The sequence below is a fragment of the Coregonus clupeaformis genome, chromosome 1, assembly GCF_020615455.1.
Source record: "Coregonus clupeaformis isolate EN_2021a chromosome 1, ASM2061545v1, whole genome shotgun sequence".
In the NCBI taxonomy this organism is placed as follows: domain Eukaryota; kingdom Metazoa; phylum Chordata; class Actinopteri; order Salmoniformes; family Salmonidae; genus Coregonus; species Coregonus clupeaformis.
Window position 1 is genome coordinate 64660730 of NC_059192.1, and position 22169 is coordinate 64682898.

The window sequence follows — 22169 nt, forward strand, 5'->3', positions numbered from 1 at the left end:
TTATTCTATGCATGTAATTCTTAATTCTATGCATGTCATTTAATTTATTCTATGTATGTAATTCTTAATTCTATGCATGTAATTTAATTTATTCTATGCATGTAATTCAGTTTAATCTATGCACGTAACATCGCTGACATAATCATCACTGGAGTAAACACATTCACAAAATCAGCCTCAGTTCTCCACATACACACTAAATCAAATTGTATAGCGCTTTTAACAAAGCATTCAATACCTCTCATCGATAGAGTCCACTTTCTCCTGGATGCGGTCAAAGTTTATGTTTTTGTCACTGACCAGTCTGCGTCCGGTGTCCACCACGGCGTTGATCTTCTCCTCATTGGCGTCCATGGTGGTCATGAAGTCCTCCTGCTTCTTAATGGCTCCCTCCGCCCCCTCCAGAGTCGTGGGCATCTCAGTATGGGCCAGCACATACTCCTGAGAGAGAGAGGATGGAGAGAAGGTGGTAGGGAAGGAGAGGGTAGTAGAGGTGTTGGTATTAATGTATTTATTTTGTGAGAAAAAAATCAGCTTTTTTTAGGGGGGTAGATCAGCTTTAATATTGCAGATAGATTGTAACTTCCATCAATGTAATTGTCTGCATTCTTCCAATCCCCCATATGTTTTTTTTTCTCACAAATTGGCCCAGAGTCGTCCAGGTTTGGCCGGTGTAGGCCGTCATTGTAAATAAGAATTTGTTCTTAACTGACTTGCCTAGTTAAATAAAGGTAAAATTAAAATAAGTAAATATGTATATATATAATACAGTGAGGGAAAAAAGTATTTGATCCCCTGCTGATTTTGTACGTTTGCCCACTGACGAAGAAATTATCAGTCTATAATTTTAATGGTAGGTTTATTTGAACAGTGAGAGACAGAATAACAACAACAAATTCAGAAAAACGCATGTAAAAAATGTAATAAATTGATTTGCATTTTAATGAGGGAAATAAGTATTTGACCCCTCTGCAAAACATGACTTAGTACTTGGTGGCAAAACCCTTGTTGGCAATCACAGAGGTCAGATGTTTCTTGTAGTTGGCCACCAGGTTTGCACACATCTCAGGAGGGATTTTGTCCCACTCCTCTTTGCAGATCTTCTCCAAGTCATTAAGGTTTCGAGGCTGATGTTTGGCAACTCGAACCTTCAGCTCCCTCCGCAGATTTTCTATGGGATTAAGGTCTGGAGACTGGCTAGGCCACTCCAGGACCTTAATGTGCTTCTTCTTGAGCCACTCTTTTGTTGCCTTGGCCGTGTGTTTTGGGTCATTGTCATGCTGGAATACCCATCCACGACCCATTTTCAATGCCCTGGCTGAGGGAAGGAGGTTCTCACCAAGATTTGACGGTACATGGCCCTGTCCATCGTCCCCTTTGATGCGGTGAAGTTGTCCTGTCCCCTTAGCAGAAAAACACCCCCAAAGCATAATGTTTCCACCTCCATGTTTGACGGTGGGGATGGTGTTCTTGGGGTCATAGGCAGCATTCCTCCTCCTCCAAACACGGCGAGTTGAGTTGATGCCAAAGAGCTCCATTTTGGTCTCATCTGACCACAACACTTTCACCCAGTTCTCCTCTGAATCATTAATTGGCAAACTTCAGACTGACATGTACAGTGGGGAAAAAAAGTATTTAGTCAGCCACCAATTGTGCAAGTTCTCCCACTTAAAAAGATGAGAGAGGCCTGTAATTTTCATCATAGGTATACGTCAACTGTGACAGACAAATTGAGAAAAAAAAATCAAGAAAATCACATTGTAGGATTTTTTATGAATTTATTTGCAAATTATGGTGGAAAATAAGTATTTGGTCACCTACAAACAAGCAAGATTTCTGGCTCTCACAGACCTGTAACTTCTTCTTTAAGAGGCCCTCTGTCCTCCACTCATTACCTGTATTAATGGCACCTGTTTGAACTTGTTATCAGTATAAAAGATACCTGTCCACAACCTCAAACAGTCACACTCCAAACTCCACTGTGGCCAAGACCAAAGAGCTGTCAAAGGACACCAGAAACAAAATTGTAGACCTGCACCAGGCTGGGAAGACTGAATCTGCAATAGGTAAGCAGCTTGGTTTGAAGAAATCAACTGTGGGAGCAATTATTAGGAAATGGAAGACATACAAGACCATGATTAATCTCCCTCGATCTGGGGCTCCACGCAAGATCTCACCCCGTGGGGTCAAAATGATCACAAGAACGGTGAGGAAAAATCCCAGAACCACACGGGGGGACCTAGTGAATGACCTGAAGAGAGCTGGGACCAAAGTAACAAAGCCTACCATCAGTAACACACTACGCCGCCAAGGGACTCAAATCCTGCAGTGCCAGACGTGTCCCCCCTGCTTAAGCCAGTACATGTCCAGGCCCGTCTGAAGTTTGCTAGAGTGCATTTGGATGATCCAGAAGAGGATTGGGAGAATGTCATATGGTCAGATGAAACCAAAATAGAACTTTTTGGTAAAAACTCAACTCGGTCGTGTTTGGAGGACAAAGAATGCTGAGTTGCATCCAAAGAACACCATACCTACTGTGAAGCATGGGGTGGGAAACATCATGCTTTGGGGCTGTTTTTCTGCAAAGGGACCAGGACGACTGATCCTGTAAAGGGAAAGAATGAATGGGGCCATGTATCGTGGAGATTTTGAGTGAAAACCTCCTTCCATCAGCAAGGGCATTGGAAGATGAAACGTCGCTGGGTCTTTCAGCATGACAATGATCCCAAACACACCGCCCGGGCAACGAAGGAGTGGCTTCGGAAGAAGCATTTCAAGGTCCTGGAGTGGCCTAGCCAGTCTCCAGATCTCAACCCCATAGAAAATCTTTGGAGGGAGTTGAAAGTCCGTGTTGCTCAGCGACAGCCCCAAAACATCACTGATCTAGAGGAGATCTGCATGGAGGAATGGGCCAAAATACCAGCAACAGTGTGTGAAAACCTTGTGAAGACTTACAGAAAACGTTTGACCTGTGTCATTGCCAACAAAGGGTATATAACAAAGTATTGAGAAACTTTTGTTATTGACCAAATACTTATTTTCCACCATAATTTGCAAATAAATTCATAAAAAATTCTACAATGTGATTTTCTGGAAAAAAATTCTCATTTTGTCTGTCATAGTTGACGTGTACCTATGATGAAAATTACAGGCCCTCTCATATTTTTAAGTGAGAACTTGCACAATTGGTGGCTGACTAAATACTTTTTTTTCCCCACTGTTTATGTGCTTTCTTAAGCAGGGGGACCTGCGGGCGCTGCAGGATTTAGTCTTCACGGGAGGTGAAATTTTTCTTGGTGACTATGGTCCAGCTGCTTTGAGATCATTGAAAGATCTCCCATTGGGGCGATTCTCATCTTTCATGATCATTGCAACTCCATGAGGTGAGATCTTGCATGGAGCCCCAGGCCGAGGGAGATTGACAGTTATTTTGTGTTTTTCCATTTGCGAATAATCGCACTAACTGTTGTCACCTTCTCACCAAGCTGTTGGCGATGGTCTTGTAGCCCATTCCAGCCTTGTGTAGGTCTACAATCTGTCCCTGAGCATCCTTTGGAGAGCTCTTTGGTCTTGGCCATGGTGGAGAGTTTGGAATCTGATTGATTGATCGCTTCTGTGGACAGGTGTCTTTTATACAGGTAACAAGCTGAGATTAGGAGCACTCCCTTTAAGAGTGTACTCCTAATCTCAGCTCATTACCTGTAGAAAAGAAACCTGGGAGAAAGAAATCTTACTGATTGAGAGGGGGTCAAATACATATTTCCCTCATTAAAATGCAAATCAATTTATAACATTTTTGACATGGGTTTTTCTTGATTTTGTTGTTGTTATTCTGTCTCTCACTGTTCAAATAAACCTACCATTAAAATTATAGACTGATCATTTCTTTGTCAGTGGGCAAACATACAAAATCAGCAGGGGATCAAATACTTTTTTCCCCTCACTGTATTTTGAAGATGAAAAAATAATTTGGTGCATTTCTCCCCATATTCCATCCAGTTAGCTTCATTTTTAATAATATATTACATTTGATTTTTCTTGAATAAGTTCCTCCATTTATTTTTGTTTTTTTCTCTAATTTATTCTGACCCCCTATGTTACAGTTTTTATTGCTATCTATCTGTTCTGTTAGACGTTCTATTTCCTTTGTTAGTATGGAGTCTTTTGACCTAAATTGCTTTCGTTTTTGAGATGAGTACTGAATTGCATGGCCTCTAAAGGCACATTTAAAAGTGTCCCATACAATAAGGGGATTTGCTGTACCTGTCACGATCGTCGGAAGGAGCGGACCAATACGCAGCGCGGTGGAGTGAACATGATGACTTTATTTATAAAGTAACCACGTAAAAAACAACAAAAGACATAGTGAAGTCCTAACGTAACAATACACTGAACTTGGAACAATAACCCACAAACCAAAGGTGAAAACTGATAGTTTAAATATGGCTCCAATCAGAGATAACGAGCCGACAGCTGACACTGTTACTCCGATTGGGAGTCATTGACTACAACATACAACACCTAGAAAAACAACCCACAGACCTGCAAACATAGAAATACACCCGACAGAACTACCAACATAGAAAAACACCCAAATCCCCAACAAAACAACATACACTCAAGCTCACATACAAAAGTCCTAGAGCCAGAGTGTCACAGTACTCCCTCAAAGGTGAAGACTCGGCGCACCAGCATACGCCTAGGGGAGGGTCTGGTGGCGTCTGTCCACGGTGGTGGCTCCGGCCCCGGTCGTGATCCCCACCCCCACCACAGTCACAAACTGCTTAGTAGGCAGTACCGGTCCAAGGGACAGCACCTGACTAAGGGGCAGCACCGACTAAGTGGCAGACCGGACTAAGGGGCAGCACGACAAGGGGCGCACGGCTAAGGGGCAGCACCTGACTAAAGGGCATCACCGGACTGAGGGGCAGATCCTGGCTGGCTGGCTCAGGCGGATCCTGGTGGACGGCTCTGGCGGATCCTGGCTGGCGGGAAGGCTCTGGCTGATCCTGTCTGGCGGAAGGCTCTGGCTGATCCTGTCTGGCGGAAGGCTCTGGCTGATCCTGTCTGGCAGAAGGCTCTGGCTGATCCTGTCTGGCAGAAGGTCTGGCTGATCCTGTCTGGCGGAAGGCTCTGGCTGATCCTGTCTGGGGAAGGCTCTGACGGCGTTGGGCAGACGGGCAGTTCAGGACGGCGTTGGGCAGACGGACAGTTCAGCCCCGCGTTGGGCAGACGGGCAGTTCAGACGGGCGTGGGCAGACGGACATTCAGACGGCGTGGGCAGACGGACAGTTCAGGCCCCGTTGGGAGACGGCAGACTCTGGCGTCTGAGGCGCATCGTAGGCTGGTGGTGGTGCCGGAACAGGAGGTACCGGGCTGAGGACACGATCTCAGGGCTAGTGCGGAGAGAAGCAACAGGGCTTGCTGGACCCTGGGAACGACATGACGCCTAGTGCGGGGAGCCGGAACAGGGCATGCTGGACCCTGGGGACTCCCATAACGCCTAGTGCGGGGAGCCGGAACAGGGCATGCTGGACCCTGGGACTCCCATAACGCCCAGTGCGGGGAGCCGGAACAGGGCATGCTGGACCCTGGGGACTCCCATAACGCCTAGTGCGGAGAGCAGGAACAGGCCGGGCGGGGCTGGCGACACGCACCGTGATGGTGGAGTGGCCGAACAGGCCGGGCCGGGCTGGGCGCACCGTATCCCTGGTGCGTGGAGTAGGAACAGGCCGGGCTGGGTGGCGACAGCGCACCGTATCCCTGGTGCGTGAGGTAGGAACAGGCGGGCTGGCTGGCGACGCGCACCGCATCCCTGGTGCGAGTGGTCGGAACAGGCGGGCGGGTTGGCGAGCGCACCGTATCCCTGGTGCGGGGAGGTAGGAACAGGCCGGGCTGGGCTGGCGACGCGCACCGTATCCCTGGTGCGCAGTGGCCGGAACAGGCCGGGCCGGGTTAGCGGCGCACCGTATCCCTGGTGCGAGGAGTAGGGAACAGGCGGGCTGGGCTGGCGAGCGCACCGATCCTTAGTGCGAGGGACCGGAACAGGCCGTACCGCACGGGAACACACACTACTGGCTGCACCACGGGACTAGGGAACGGGCCGGACCGAACTGGTTACACACCCCAGTACCTCACGCCGTGCCTCAACACTTTCCTTCCCTGCTTTACCCAGTTGGCCCCCTTGACTGGGCAGCCCACTGAATCCGTCCCCTTCTCTGCCTCCGTCAGCCCCCTTAACCTGGCAGCCCTCTGACTCTGCCTTGCGGCAGCCCTCCTGCTTCTCCGCCGCCTAGCCATGTGCCCCCAAAAAATTTCTTGGGTTGCTCTCGTCCTTCCGACGATGATGGCCCTGCTGATGCCGTTGCTCCTCTCGCCGCCCTCCACCGTCTGCTCCATGGTCGGCGCATCCATACCATCTAGGATCTCCTCCCAAGTCCAGGACCCTTTACCTTCCACAGTTCCTTCCATGTCCAGACCCTTTGTTCCTGGACGCGCTGCTTTGTTCCTTTATGGTGGGTTATTCTGTCACGATCGCCGGAAGGAGCGGACCAATACGCAGAGCGGGAGTGAACATGATGACTTTATTTATAAAGCAACCACGTAAAAAACAACAAAAGACGATAGTGAAGTCCTAACGTAACAATACACTGAACTTGGAACAATAACCCACAAACCAAAGGTGAAAACTGACAGTTTAAATATGAGCTTCCCAATCAGAGATAACGAGCCGACAGCTGACACTGTTACCTCCGATTGGGAGTCATTGACTACAACATACAACACCTAGAAAAACAACCCACAGACCTGCAAACATAGAAATACACCCGACAGAACTACCAACATAGAAAAACACCCAAATCCCCAACAAAACAACATACACTCTAGCTCACATACAAAAGTCCTAGAGCCAGAGTGTCACAGTACCTATGTTATGCCGGAAGAATTCAGTTATAAATTCCTCTGTCCTAGTTAAAAACAAGTTATCATCCAATAGGCTTTGATTAAATTTCCAATATCCTCGCCCACATGGAAATTCAGTAAGAGTAATGTACAGTGGGGAGAACAAGTATTTGATACACTGCCGATTTTGCAGGTTTTCCTACTTACAAAGCATGTAGAGGTCTGTAATTTTTTATCATAGGTACACTTCAACTGTGAGAGACTGAATCTAAAACTCAGAAATCTAAAAATCCAGAAAATCACATTGTATGATTTTTAAGTAATTCATTTGCATTTTATTGCATGACGTAAGTATTTGATACATTAGAAAAGCAGAACTTAATATTTGGTACAGAAACCTTTGTTTGCAATTACAGAGATCATATGTTTCCTGTAGGTCTTGACCAGGTTTGCACACACTGCAGCAGGGATTTTGGCCCACTCCTCCATACAGACCTTCTCCAGATCCTTCAGGTTTCGGGGCTGCCGCTGGGCTTTCAGCTCCTTCAAAGATGTTCTATTGGGTTCAGGTCTGGAGATTGGCTAGGCCACTCCAGGACCTTGAGATGCTTCTACGGAGCCACTCCTTAGTTGCCCTGGCTGTGTGTTTCGGGTCGTTGTCATGCTGGAAGAGCCAGCCACGACCCATCTTCAATGCTCTTACTGAGGGAAGGAGGTTGTTGGCCAAGATCTCCCCATCCATCCTCCCCTCAATACGGTGCAGTCGTCCTGTCCCCTTTGCAGAAAAGCATCCCCAAAGAATGATGTTTCCACCTCCATGCTTCACGGTTGGGATGGTGTTCTTGGGGTTGTACTCATCCTTCTTCTTCCTCCAAACACGGCGAGTGGAGTTTAGACCAAAAAGCTCTATTTTTGTCTCATCAGACCACATGACCTTCTCCCATTCCTTCTCTGGATCATCCAGATGGTCATTGGCAAACTTCAGACTGGCCTGGACTTCAGACTGGCCTGGCGTACTGTGTTACTAATGGTTTTCGAGGTGAGATCTTGCATGGAGCCCCAGACCGAGGGTGATTGACCGTCATCTTGAACTTCGTCCATTTTCTAATAATTGTGCCAACAGTTGTTGCCTTCTCACCAAGCTGCTTGCCTATTGTCCTGTAGCCCATCCCAGCCTTGTGCAGGTCTACAATTTTATTCCTGATGTACTTACACAGCTCTCTGGTCTTGGCCATTGTGGAGAGGTTGGCGTCTGTTTGATTGAGTGTGTGGACAGGTAAGAAAAACAAACAGGTCTGTGAGAGCCGGAATTCTTACTGGTTGGTAGGTGATCAAATACTTATGTCATGCAATAAAATGCAAATTAATTACTTTAAAATCATACAATGTGATTTTCTGGATTTTTGTTTTAGATTCCGTCTCTCACAGTTGAAGTGTACCTATGATAAAAATTACAGACCTCTACATGCTTTGTAAGTAGGAAAACCTGCAAAATCGGCAGTGTATCAAATACTTGTTCTCCCCACTGTATATAACGATTAAAAATTCATATCTATTCATATCTTGCATATCTTAATTTCCATCATTATCAATTAATATGCGTAATAATGTCAGCAGTTCATGCAAAGGATTGTTACCTATAACCCGGATTGCCATTGCATTACATTACATTTTTGTCAAGCAATTATTATTTTAGCAAACAATTATTGTGGTTCATCCTATATTCTCCCTAACATCCTTACCCCCTTGCAACAGATGTGGGACACACACACACACACACACACACACAACCCCTTTCCTCCACAATCAACCAAGCACAGATGCTCAACGGTTGTTCCATCCCAGAGCCCAACTCAAGAAAGGACCTGATTTACGAATGCATATACAGTTACAGCTGTTTGAAAAAGCATGCAAGATTGTAGTAGAGGTGTTAGTGAGTGTGGGATTCGACACTTGATCAAGAACAAGCAGGTGACTCTCGTAAACTGTAGCCTACTGTAGCATAGTAACAGCCGACAAGGTGTTTATCTCAGAAATCCTTCCAGAGGACTGAGCCCACAGAGGGTGTGTGTGTGTGCGTCTGATTGGCTCTGATGTGAGTGGTGGTGCAGAACAGGGCAGTGATGTCCAGTCAGTATGGTTCAGCTAAAGCCCCAGACAATGATCTGACTAATAGAGCCGTCTGCCTCTGTTAGCATCACACTAATAATGAGAGCGGGTTCACAGGAATGCACACACACACTGCCACGTGAACACACACACCCACTTTCTTTAACAATTTGCATGAGAAGAAGGCCATTATTTCACCAAAGTTGAGTAAACACCAACAGTGTGATGCATGTGATTCACACGATGCAATCGCTAGTCGCAGTATTAAGAACTCTCCTTGGACACTGTGCCACCCAGTCTATCCTAAATATAATTTTGCTTACTTCTCACCAACATTTGTGTGAGCCAAATGGAGTCTGTACTGTGTAATGTAATGCGATGTTACCTGGTTGTTGAGGAAGGCCTCAGCCTGCTTGGTGTCCCTGAGGAACAGCTGGTGGGCATGGGACTGGGACAGCAGGTTCTGACGGTTCTCCCACATCTTGTGCAGCTCGTTCCAGCCTGTGTCCAGGGCCTGCAGCCTCTGCCTCAGGAACATGTACTGGGCGTCCGTCTGGTCCTGGGTCACCATCTCGCCCATGTCCCTCATCTTCTGGTAGTCCGCCTCATAGTTGCGGATCTCGTTCTTGATGCCCTCGTGCTGCGCCAGCAGCTTCTCGGCCTCGGCCAGTGTGTTGGGCATGTCTTCTGAAGCGATGGCCGTCTGGGTCTTGGACAGCCATGACTGGAAGTCATCCAGCTCCCGGAGGAACTGCTGCAGCTTGCTGGCCTCACCCAGGGACTCCTCGCGGTTCTTCAGGGTGCCCTTCATCTCGTCCCACACCCCTGTGATCTCCCCCAGACGACCCATGATGCCCTGGGCCTGGTCGGGGTGCTCGGCTGCCAGGCGCTCCCCCTCCTTCCCCAGTTCTCCCAGCTTGTCCTCGATGGCGGTCAGGTCGCGCTCCATGCCAGTGAGTTTGCGCTGCAGGGCCATGACCCCGGCCAGGTCGTTGCCCAGCTCCTGGGTGGACTCGATCACCTTGGTCTTCTCACGGATCCACGACTTGGTTTCGTTGCACTCCAGGTGGTAGTTCTGCACACCCAGAGCAGAGTTGAGGGAGTCTTTCTTCAGGTCAACTAGGTCACGGAACTGGCTCCATCTAGAGAGACGTAGAAACACACACACAGTCAGGGAACAGTACTTTTCCACTAGAGGTTATTAACTGAGGATAACTGTAGTTGGTGTTTAGGTTGATGTAGGGCATTACTATACCTGGTGTTGAGTTTGTCCTGTTGGGCTTTGATCTCATTTTCACTGGGGTGACCACTGTGGATGAGTTGCCTAGCAATCTGGTTCACCACAGCAACGCGGGAAGCTTGGTTGTTCATCTCTGGCTCCAGACTCTCAAACCTGCGGGGGAAGTGGGGGTAGAGAAGGGGAAGATGAGGGGGAGGGGTAGAGAAGGGGAAGAGGAGGGGGAGGAATAGAGGGAGATGGGAGGGGGAGGATGATGGTGTAGAGAGGGGTGTTAGAGAGGGAGAGGAGGTGGTAGAGGAGTAGAGGTAGAAACGTGAGAGACGGTAGAGTGTACTGTACATAAACACATGGAAACAATTTTATCTTAATGTAAATCCTGTTAACATGCATTGTTTCCAGCTGAACTATAATGTCATGTTCCAGTTGCCAGTATATCACATAGAAGCAAAGCCAATGAAGCAGGAGTCTGGGAATGATTCCATGCGGTGCACAGTGAGTAAACAGTGTGGAGGGGGAGAGATCATTTCAGACCAGAGACACACGTTGGAGTAAACAAGCCATTGAACCGCTGTCCAAAACACTTAGCTAACTGCGGACAAGTGCCTGTTTCTTCTCAATGTGGGAAGACTTTAGGATGATTGGCTTTAAAACATTGTGGGCTCTGTTGTTAAGTGGAAAGTGAATTATAGGAGTCTAGTTCCCACACATTACACTAGTGGCCCACCCTAGTTTGCATAAAAAGTGTTTGTTTCACACATCCCTCCCACCGTGCTACATTCCAATGGCCAGTCAAACCGCCGGGAGAACATTCATTTAATTCTAGCTGTGACAAACATACAAAGTTATTGCAAACATGATGGGAAATATTCTTACAACTCATTTCCTTTGCACAGTGGTTTCACTGTGGGAGTTCTATGTCTACACAGTCTGCCTCAAGAGAATGGGTTGTCCTGAAATGACAACAGCAAATCTCCAAATTGATCAACTGACATAATGCATCTGGACTGAATAAGCATGGTTAGGCTGGGTGTCTTTACCTGTGCTGAACCACTTCAAGATCCTCCAGTTTCTCTGGTATCTCCATACTGTTGAGCCACTGCTCCTTCTCATCGATCCACACCTCACAGGCGTCCGCCTCGCTGAACATCTTGTAGAGGGCCAGGGCATCCTGCAGGGCCTGCTTCCTCAGCCGGGTCAGCTCAGCCACCTCCCTATAGCGCTCCTCGATGCCCGCCAGGCGCCCCTGCACTTCCTCTGAGCCAGTCTGTTCCCTGGGTAGGGTTTTGGACTGCTCGTGCAGGGCGTCAATGACTGGTCGGTAGCTGGCGATCTCCTCGGCCACGTCCTTGTGCTTCTTGACCAGAGCCTGGGTGGAGAACTCGTCGTGACCCACGTCGGCACTGGACACAATGCGGAGAACATCCAGCATCCAGGCGTCGATGTCATCGGCGTCAGCCTGGAACTGGTGCAGGTTGCAGGCCTCCTCCAGCCGGGCCTTCCTGATGGCAGACACCCTTTCCAAGGCCGCCCACTGCTCCTGGATGTCCTGGATGCGCTCACGGATCTTGTCAGCTCCGAAGTGGTCGGCGGCCACCAGCTCCTCTCCCTGTTTGATGGTCTGCTGCAGGTGGCCAGCACGGCCAATCATCTCATCCTCGAAGGCGCGGTGCTGGCTCAGCAGGCGCACGGTGCCCGTCAGGTCCTTGCCGCAGTCCTCCGAGGACAGGATCTGCTCTTTCTCCCGGATCCAGCCCTCCTCCTCGGCCATCTCCCAGAAGAACTTCCAGAGGCGTCGGGACTCCTCCAGGCGGGCGCGGCGCTCGGCGGCCAGCTGGCTCAGCTCTGCGTAACAGAACTCCATGTGGGCCACTCGGTCCCGGATCACCTGGGGGTCACAGGGCTTGTAGCCTAAAGAGGGGACAGGAACACATCACACTTAGCGCACCTTTATCATTTAAACTGAGAATACATGCTCTACCTGACAAAGATCAATGACTTATTTTGCTGACAGGTGGCAGAATTGGCTTGGATTTTACAATAGGACTATATAGCTATACCCTTTCAGGATACAATTAATCTCAAATCTCTTCTATAGCCTACAGGTATCACCCACAGAGAGAGCATAATCACCTACCACCCAAAACTGACTGTAATCCCAGCACATGTTACTCACCCTCTGCATCAATGGCGAGCTTCTGAGCGTTGTTGTTGACGGCTTTGACGCGGTCGGCCTGGATGGCGATATCAGCCTCCACCAGAGCGTGCTTCTGCAGCAGGTCCTCCACTCCCAGCAGGTGTTTCCCATAGTCCTGGGACAGCAGCAGCATCTGAAGATACAGGACACATCACCAGGGTCAGGAAGGCCACAGGTCACTGGGTAAATAGTGGGTAATGTAACTAAGAAATAGGCAATAGCTCTTACATCACAAATATGTGACTGAGTAAGCTACTGTATCAAGACAATTCTTACCCCACCATCCAACCACAGTGTTGGCTCTATCCATCCATCATCATCATCTTCACCACCAACATCATTTTCCTCACCTTCATCTCGTCCATCCAGTCCATGATGTAAAGCATCTCCTGGAAGACCCTCTGCAGGCCCAGGTTCATCTCCAGCCGGATGCGCCGGGCCTTCAGAAGTTCCAGCAGGTACTCCCACAGACGCAGCACGTTGTCCTTCCTCGCTGTCACGCGCTTGATGTCGTGGTAGTTCTCTGCCTCCAGCTCCTTGGCCACGGAGAGCACAGCCTGCACACGCTCCTCGTAGGCGCCGATGTCCGTCTCGATGGCCTCGTGCTTCTTGGTGGCGGCCTCCACTGCCTGCAGGTCGAAACCAAAGTTGTCCTGAGGGAGGGCGGAAGAGGGGGAGAGAAAGACGGAGTGAGGAGAGTTATGGGTTTGTATCTAACTGCTAAGCAGTGGCATAATCTCCATTCAGTAGTTTTTGTTTTTAGAACTAGTGGGGATATTAAATGGGTCAAGATCATGAGGATGAATCAAGGGAGTAAATTACTTCATTGTACATTACTCTGTATGACCACAAGGGTATGCTATGAACCAATACAGTTCAAGTAGACAATACAGTAGGAGTGGCGTCATTGTTAGTGTGTACCACCAGTGTGTGTGTATCAATGAGCATGTGGTATTAGTGTTTTCATGAGTGTGTGTGTGTTACCTGTGAGACGAGCCGTTGGTTCTCACTCAGCCAGGTCTCTCTCATGGCGGCCTTGCGGTCAAAGCGGCGGGCCAGCTGCTCCAGTTTCTCCTGACGAATCAGCTCCGTCCTCAGCGCCAGCTCCCTCTCATGCTCTGACTTCTCCAGCCTCTCCCAGGCCTGACACACACACACGGTCGAGTAACGGTCACACAGGTGCGCCGTACAGAACTCTACGGACCTAATACATCTACTGTACTAAACCTGTTTTAACTTGACTTATGGTCTTATCACACTTTCAAACAACTAACCCAACCTAGCAACTAAACCAACCTAGCAACTAAATCCACCTAGCACAAAGCAAAGTAAATCTTCCTGTCATCAACTATACCAAACTCACAGAAATCATCATGTCTACCTATTAAATCTACTTTAACCCTCTGTCGATCAGCTTACCGCCCTTAACCTGTCTGTCAATCACCTTAATCCATTCTAACCTAATCGAGGACACCACATAATGGGTTTCTGAGTGTTTGTTTAGACCAGGCCGCTGAGATAAGCCTGTTCTTTAAGGAGCACTAGGTCTCACCTTGTTGATGTCTGAGATGAGTTTGCCGTCCCGTGGGATGTAGACCTTCTGATTGTTGGCCCTCATCTTGCTCTGGATGGTGAAGAGGAGAACCTCCAGGTTGCCCTTCTCAGTGAACCTGACAGAAACAGAAACAATTTTAATGTTGAGTGTAAACCTTACTGAGGGGAGACTGAGTGGAATTTGGCTAATCTCCCCAATGGCTGGTGGCTTTTTTACTTTTGCGTTGAGCCATGCAGCTCCATCTGTCAACATAAAGATAAGCATAATTTTTTCGGCCCTGATCCAAGGCCAGTAGGCCACAGAGGGAGAGGTATTTTGTAAGCAGTAGGGGTGACATTGTTGCCTCAGTGGAAATGGTGTCAGAGTCCATTTCAACAGGCTGAAACATCTGTCTAAGCAAGCTTTGCTTTTAGCCACTTCTCAGAATAAAAAGAAAATATTCTGAAAAAAGCTCTGACGAATGCCAAGCCCAAGAGGCTGACACGAAGCTTGAATAAAAAAAGTGATACTAGCAAGAGCAGTGTGCAGGTTTCTCTTTTCTTTGACGTTACTCAGAACCAAGAGGAAATAGTTCCCACAAATTACAGCTATGAATCAGATACAACTGTTAATGAGTAATAGGGTACACATCTAGAATCCCTGATAGTTTCAGTTTTGTCCTTGGTGAGTCAATTCTGGGAATAGATACTGTAATGTTACAGTAAATTACAAGTAAAGCTGCTGTGTGGGAAATAGGTGGAGGATATGGTGTAAGACTTTTTAATTCTGCCATGTAAGTGTATGTGTGTAACTCACTTGGGCGGCTTTTCGACAGTACGGTAGGTGTTGAAGGCCTGGAGCTGTTGCTGCACTCCCACTAGGGAGTTGGCAAACCTGCGGTTGTTGAGGATGATGATGGTCTGTTCAATCCATTCCAGGAGGTCAGAGGCCAGACTCTCATATTTCTGAATCATGTTATCGGTCTCAATGGCATTGTCCAGCACCTGGGAGATGAAGGTGGTGAATCAGTATAACAGTACATACATTATATACTGATTACAGCTACATCGGTGAGAAAGTTAAAATATAAGGCCATAAAGTAAAGAGAATGAGTGTGCTTGGAGAAGTACAGGACAGGATACTTTGTTCTCTTGTGATCCAGGTTGTTGGAAATGTGAACTCTGAGGCCTCACCTTCCCAATACGTTTGCCCTCCACCTTCAGGGCCTTCATCTTGGAGAAGTAGTGGTAGTAGGTCACAACATAGGTGATGATGGACTTCTCATCAGGGTGGTCCACACTGATATCTGTAGAGGTAACAAACACGCACCCACACACAATAAGAGTCAGACACAAATGGCTTTGACTACCCCATGTTTCCCTAATCTACAGACATCAACAGAGGGCTTGGCTTCCCCGCTGCTCTGCTGAGAAAAATTGAATTTATTTGAGGGGAAATTGATTTAGTAGCCATGTTTAGAGGGAGGCAGTCGGAGTAGAGGGGCTGCTATTTTCCGTCAGAACAATGCTCGGGAGCATTCTCACGCCTTCATCTCTTTGTTCCCCATACTGCAGGCCTTGAGAAAGCATGCTGAGATCTCAGAACCACCACTTACTAAATATTTAACACAGCCATTACTCTGCCACGCTTGAAAAGAAAGAGCTCCAGCGGTGAATGTTGCCTTTCTGTTTGTATCTGTCACCCTCCTATAATGGGGCTGTCGGCCTGTCAAAATACACATGATGTGGTTTCTGTAAGCGTTGTACAGTAGTAACAGTTGTAAGGTTTCCATGTATTCATACTGGGATAATATGGCATACTGTAAGGGCATAACTGGGTGTCAGGTGAAAATGTCTGGGTATAAATGTACTGTCATAATGGCATAAAACACTGCCAGATGGACGAGAGGCAGGGCTAGAGTACAGTATGCTTCAGCAGTGTAAGCACCTCCTCCTCCACCCTCCTACTGTTCTGTACACTGTGTGTGTTGTTTTCACCAGACCATGTGTGTGTGCTTGTGTGTGCATGCATGAATGTATGCGCGTGTGTGTGCTTATGTGTGTTTGCATGTGTGTTCTCTGTACTAACCCTCTACGTCCAGTAGCTTGTGGAGGCCCAGGTGTTGCTCTGCCAGGTTGAAGGCATTCTGCAGGTTGTGGTGGGCATTTGACTTTTTCAGCTTGTCAAAGTCTATCAGGTCAGGTCTGTGTTTGTGGAGGATGGCGTTGAAGGCCATGCCATCCCTCCAACTGGTGCTGAAATTGTGAATGTTTACATTGGGATATCTGGAAAACAGACAGAAAACATAGGTTAGGGAAATAGAGCTTGCCAGCTTGTAGTCGTAAAAAACGGAAATGAGTTACCTCTGGTTCGTTCAGCCATTCCTATGGGGAAAATGAATGGGGAAAGAATAGGGTTTTGGGATAAAAACCGAAAATAAGGTCTGAGGTCTTATACGTTTTGTTCTGTGAGATAATATCAGTCAGTTAACATGACCTTTATGAATTATGAAGCCTTTTATGGGCTTTATGGGCTTTTTAAAATTACATAAATGCTTCAAAATTCACAAAAATGTGCATTAGCTGATCTCATGGAACAAAACATATATACTGAACAAAAAACATAAACGCAACATGTAAAGTGTTGGTCCCATGCTTTATGAGCTGAAATAAAAGATCCCAGAAATTGTCCATATGCACAAAAAGCTTATTTCTCTCAAATGTTTAGCACAAATTTGTTTACATCCCTGTTGGTGAGCACTTCTCATTTGCCAAGATAATCCATCCACCTGACAGGTGTGGCATATCAAAAGCTAATTAAACAGCATGATCATTACACAGGTGCACCTTGTGCTGGGGACAATAAAAGGCCACTCTAAAATGTGCAGTTTCGTCACACAACACCACAGATGTCCCAAGTTTTGAGGGAATGGGCAATTGGCATGCTGACTGCAGGAATGTCCACCAAAGCTGTTGCCAGATAATTGAATGTTTGTTTCTCTACCATAAGCCACCTCCAACATTGTTTTAGAGAATTTGGCAGTATGTTAAACCGGTCTCACAACCACAGACCACGTGTAACCATGCCAGCCCAGGACCTCCACATCCGGCTTCTTCACCTGTGGGATCATCTGAGGGGGTGCTGAGGCATATTTCTGTCTGTAATAAAGCCCTTTTGTGGGGGAAAACTAATTCTGATTGGCTGGGCCTGGCTCCCCAGTGGGTGGGCCTGGCTCCCAAGTGGGGTGGGCCTATGCCCTCCCAGGCACACTCGTGGCTGCACCCTTGCCCAGTCATGTGAAATCCATAGATTAGGGCCTAATGAATTTACTTCAATTGACTAATTTCTATATATGAACTGTAACTCAGTAAAATCTTTGAAATTGTTGCATGTTGCATTCATATTTTTGTTCAGTATAAGATCTCCTAAGCCTGTGTTTATCACAGACCTTATTTTCGCGTTTATCCAAAAAACCCTACAAAAACATTTGCCCATAGGCTTTGCCCAACAAACCATGGTGAAGTTAGTGCCTACAAAAAGACGCCATTACTATTGCTCTCTATGTTGCTTGTGTATGAGCCTACTGTTTACTAAACAAACTCACATTGTCTATCAACAAGTCTTTTGTGGCAATTTGGTGAGACCTTTGAAGAACATCAAACATCTAATAATAATAATATGATCTAATCAAATCTCCTGCCTCCAATTCCCTCATCAATTAAATAGATGGATTTTCAAAATTTGTTCCACTTACTGTATGTTCCAAATATGTTCCACCTGACACCAAACACAGTGCCTCTCTTTATTAAGCATCTGTTTAACTAAAGTGATTTGACCCTGATGTGTCATGTTCTATTTGAAGCTGGGCATTAGCAGTGTTAGCTTTGTTAATGAGTGAATTGACTTATTCAGCATGTAGCCCAGGGCTGTTAGTGCTGCTGATGTTCTAAACAGCCTGACATTTAGGCCGTGATGTCTGATGTGACACCCTCGCTGTGATTTCAGAGTCGTTCCATGTCATTTCAGCAAGCCGGGACACCCACCATCTCAGATTGTTCTGAAATAGTTTCTGTAGTTAGAAACAGATAAGACTGGCATTCCTGAAACATTATTTTGTTCTCTGAGAAATTAAGCTAATTGATTGCACCCAAATTGGCCATTTTAATTTATAGGATTCAGATAATATTCAGTAAATATAGTACCCAACATCCGATTTGGACCAAACTTCTTCCTACCAATGAGTAAGACATGTTGCCTGGCTGCACAGACTCCTTGCCCAGACTCCTGCCAAATGCTACGCCACACCCACGGACGTTAGTTTCTTCTCCGCAATGGGTCTGGATTCGAGTACCTCAACAACCCTTCACAGAATGCGAACACATTCGGGGCCGTCTGATTGGTCCAGAAACCGATGGGTTGGGCCAGAACACATGTGGGTAAAGCGGCGGTTTGAAAATGTGTCATCGGGTTTGATACTCTGATTGGTTAGAGACCGATCCAAACTTTGTTTTGTATAACACCCTCGTGCCCTCATCACCACAAACAACTTCTATGATGGCAGTCTCAGACTAAAGTATGTGCTAACGACCGAGCAGCGGAAGAATTGAGTGTGAGTCGCAGTCTATAAGACATGAGGAATCCCCAAAATTGTCAAAATCCACCTACGGACCACCCACACCCCATGCCAATCCCACCCCAACAACTAGTATACTGTATCAGTTCTCTATGTTTGACAAGTAGTATGAAGCTGCGGCTTGGAGTATTGCTTCTCCATACTATGTAATGTATTACCTGGGAATCTGGTGATATTTTTTTTATCCCTGTTCAGAGAAATTCGTAGTTGAGGTCACTTGCATTATTTACCGTAAAGTAGTGTGAAAGTACCAGGTTTTGACCACGAGATGCCGCTGGTCTTGCTATACCACCAAACTATTTTATCAATTTTGCTGCTCTCATGTCACAACATTTCCTTTGCAATTTTTGGTAGAAAACCAATAGATTTGGCTCATGATGAAAATAAATGGTGTGGTCTTCCTAACAATTCAAGACAGTCCTCCATGAAAGCAAATCAGTTTGTCTTTCTTTTACTCTTAATCTGTGTCAAGGAAATGGCCCCTTTGTGTGTGGTTTATTCCCTTAAAAAAAGGTCTATATTAGTTACTATTGGACCATTCCTGGTCAACAAGCAAACCAATAGGCTACAGCAGTTCTAATGGTTTCAATGTTATGGTCTCTAATGGTCTTCAATGGTAAAAACCAGAGTTGTGGACTCTAGTCACGTGACAAATTTTGCGACTTGAGACATCACTTGGTAAAAGGAAAAAACACTTGCCACTCGACTTCAGCATCTATGACTTATATTGGACTTGAACTGTATGACTAGAGACTTGATTTGTCATCTCGCGCACTATGTAAGCTTATCTGTGTGTGAAGGTTCTGGTCATTCTGTTCTGTGTCTTGACCAATCAGATTCACGGAAATCACATGTCGCGCAGGCAGGCACAAAGCATGTCATCTACCAAAGCGCGTGCTGCTCCACTGAACTCCGGTATTTATTTAGCAAATTGATAACACATCACTCCCGACATACACATGCAAGAACTCTTCACAGAAATGTTGCAGCTGCCTACACCTATACTGTATGGGAGGAAAACGAGACGATTTCTCAGTCTGATCAACTAGGCTACTGATAACTACTGCAGCTGCATAGGGTACAACCAATGCGCCCTGTGCCGTCTTGCCCTCTGGCCAGGGTAAACAAAATGGTAATGTTATGTAGCCTATTTATAGTCCATATACAGTGGGGGAAAAAAGTATTTAGTCAGCCACCAATTGTGCAAGTTCTCCCACTTAAAAAGATGAGAGGGCCTGTAATTTTCATCATAGGTACCGTCAACTATGACAGACAAAATGAGAAAATAATTTCCAGAAAATCACATTGTAGGATTTTTTTATGAATTTATTTGCAAATTATGGTGGAAAATAAGTATTTGGTCAATAACAAAAGTTTCTCAATACTTTGTTATATACCCTTTGTTGGCAATGACACAGGTCAAACGTTTTCTGTAAGTCTTCACAAGGTTTTCACACACTGTTGCTGGTATTTTGGCCCATTCCTCCATGCAGATCTCCTCTAGAGCAGTGATGTTTTGGGGCTGTCGCTGGGCAACACGGACTTTCAACTCCCTCCAAAGATTTTCTATGGGTTGAGATCTGGAGACTGGCTAGGCCACTCCAGGACCTTGAAATGCTTCTTACGAAGCCACTCCTTTGTTGCCCGGGCGGTGTGTTTGGGATCATTGTCATGCTGAAAGACCCAGCCACGTTTCATCTTCAATGCCCTTGCTGATGGAAGGAGGTTTTCACTCAAAATCTCACGATACATGGCCCCATTCATTCTTTCCTTTACGGATCAGTCGTCCTGGTCCCTTTGCAGAAAAACAGCCCCAAAGCATGATGTTTCCACCCTCATGCTTCACAGTAGGTATGGTGTTCTTTGGATGCAACTCAGCATTCTTTGTCCTCCAAACACGACGAGTTTAGTTTTACCAAAAGTTCTATTTTGGTTTCATCTGACCATATGACATTCTCCCAATCCTCTTCTGCATCATCCAAATGAACTCTAGCAAACTTCAGACGGGCCTGGACATGTACTGGCTTAAGCAGGGGGACACGTCTGGCACTGCAGGATTTGGGTCCCTGGCGGCGTAGTGTGTTACTGATGGTAGGCTTTGTTACTTTGGTCCCAGCTCTCTGCAGGTCATTCACTAGGTCCCCCGTGTGGTTCTGGGGATTTTTGCTCACCGTTCTTGTGATCATTTTGACCCTCACGGGGTGAGATTTTACGTGGAGCCCCAGATCGAGGGAGATTATCAGTGGTCTTGTATGTCTTCCATTTCCTAATAATTGCTCCCACAGTTGATTTCTTCAAACCAAGCTGCTTACCTATTGCAGATTCAGTCTTCCCAGCCTGGTGCAGGTCTACAATTTTGTTTCTGGTGTCCTTTGACAGCTCTTTGGTCTTGGCCATAGTGGAGTTTGGAGTGTGACTGTTTGAGGTTCTGGACAGGTGTCTTTTATACTGATAACAAGTTCAAACAGGTGCCATTAATACAGGTGACGAGTGGAGGACAGAGGAGCCTCTTAAAGAAGAAGTTACAGGTCTGTGAGAGCCAGAAATCGTGCTTGTTTGTAGGTGACCAAATACTTATTTTCCACCATAATTTGCAAATAAATTCATAAAAAATCCTACAATGTGATTTTCTTGATTTTTTTCCTCAATTTGTCTGTCATAGTTGACGTGTACCTATGATGAAAATTACAGGCCTCTCTCATCTTTTTAAGTGGGAGAACTTGCACAATTGGTGGCTGACTAAATACTTTTTTTCCCCACTGTATTTGTGTTAGGAGAAAATGTGAATGTGATCAATTTTGGTTTAGGCTATATTCAAACTTGGGCTGGCTGGCTAGGCTACTTTGACCTTTATAATCAAAAATTATTAACTGAAATTAATCAAACAACACAATACTGATTACATAAATAGACTGAGTTACTTTTTATTTGCAGTTACATAGGCTTATATGATGCAAACCTGCATAAAGCAAGCTCAGCCCTGTGAGTTCATTGTCCAATTGCAGTGGTTGTGTCTGTGTAAAGGAAAGTCTAATTTTAAAATATAATTCATATTAACAAGTACAAGGTTGCTGCAGTTTGACAGGGTTTTCATCCTCCCTAGGGCCAGGAGTTTTTCTAGAATTTCTTTAAAATCATGTGACCTGTTTAGAACATATCTGTATACCTAGGCGGCAGGTAGCCTAGTGGTTAAGAGCATTGGGCCATTAACTGAAAGGTCAATGGTTGAATCCTAAAGCTGACTAGGTGAAAAACCTGCAGATGTGCCCTTGAGCAAGGCACTTAACCCTAATTGCTCTGGATAAGAACGTCTGCTAAATGACTAAAATGTCAATCTGGTCCCACTCCCATCATTGCCCTTATAAATACATTTTTACAACTACTAATGAATCACTGTCAGACCATATAGGGTCCTGATTTATACCTGGTTAGGTTACCAGATTAGGAAAGGCTCCAGGCACCAGGGAAAACAATTTGCCCCACCACTCTGGGACCTGTGGTGCCACCTCTGTATTAGGGCATCATCGGTCCCAAAAATCGTTGCATTCGGTTTCAA

General features: G+C 46.3%; 1 protein-coding gene across 1 annotated transcript in view; it reads right to left on the reverse strand.

The window, feature by feature from the left end:
* LOC121571818 (spectrin beta chain, non-erythrocytic 1) overlaps nucleotides 1–22169 on the reverse strand; it is a 56325-nt gene that overhangs the window by 20029 nt on the left and 14127 nt on the right. Inside the window, exons 3-13 of the mRNA XM_045222295.1 lie at nucleotides 16069–16265; nucleotides 15174–15286; nucleotides 14797–14984; nucleotides 13999–14116; nucleotides 13431–13589; nucleotides 12797–13099; nucleotides 12426–12579; nucleotides 11290–12160; nucleotides 10268–10405; nucleotides 9398–10154; nucleotides 239–441 (exon numbers count right to left, since the gene is read on the reverse strand). Coding sequence (XP_045078230.1) covers nucleotides 239–441; nucleotides 9398–10154; nucleotides 10268–10405; nucleotides 11290–12160; nucleotides 12426–12579; nucleotides 12797–13099; nucleotides 13431–13589; nucleotides 13999–14116; nucleotides 14797–14984; nucleotides 15174–15286; nucleotides 16069–16265 — 3201 coding nt within the window. The remainder of the gene's footprint in view (nucleotides 1–238; nucleotides 442–9397; nucleotides 10155–10267; nucleotides 10406–11289; nucleotides 12161–12425; nucleotides 12580–12796; nucleotides 13100–13430; nucleotides 13590–13998; nucleotides 14117–14796; nucleotides 14985–15173; nucleotides 15287–16068; nucleotides 16266–22169) is intronic.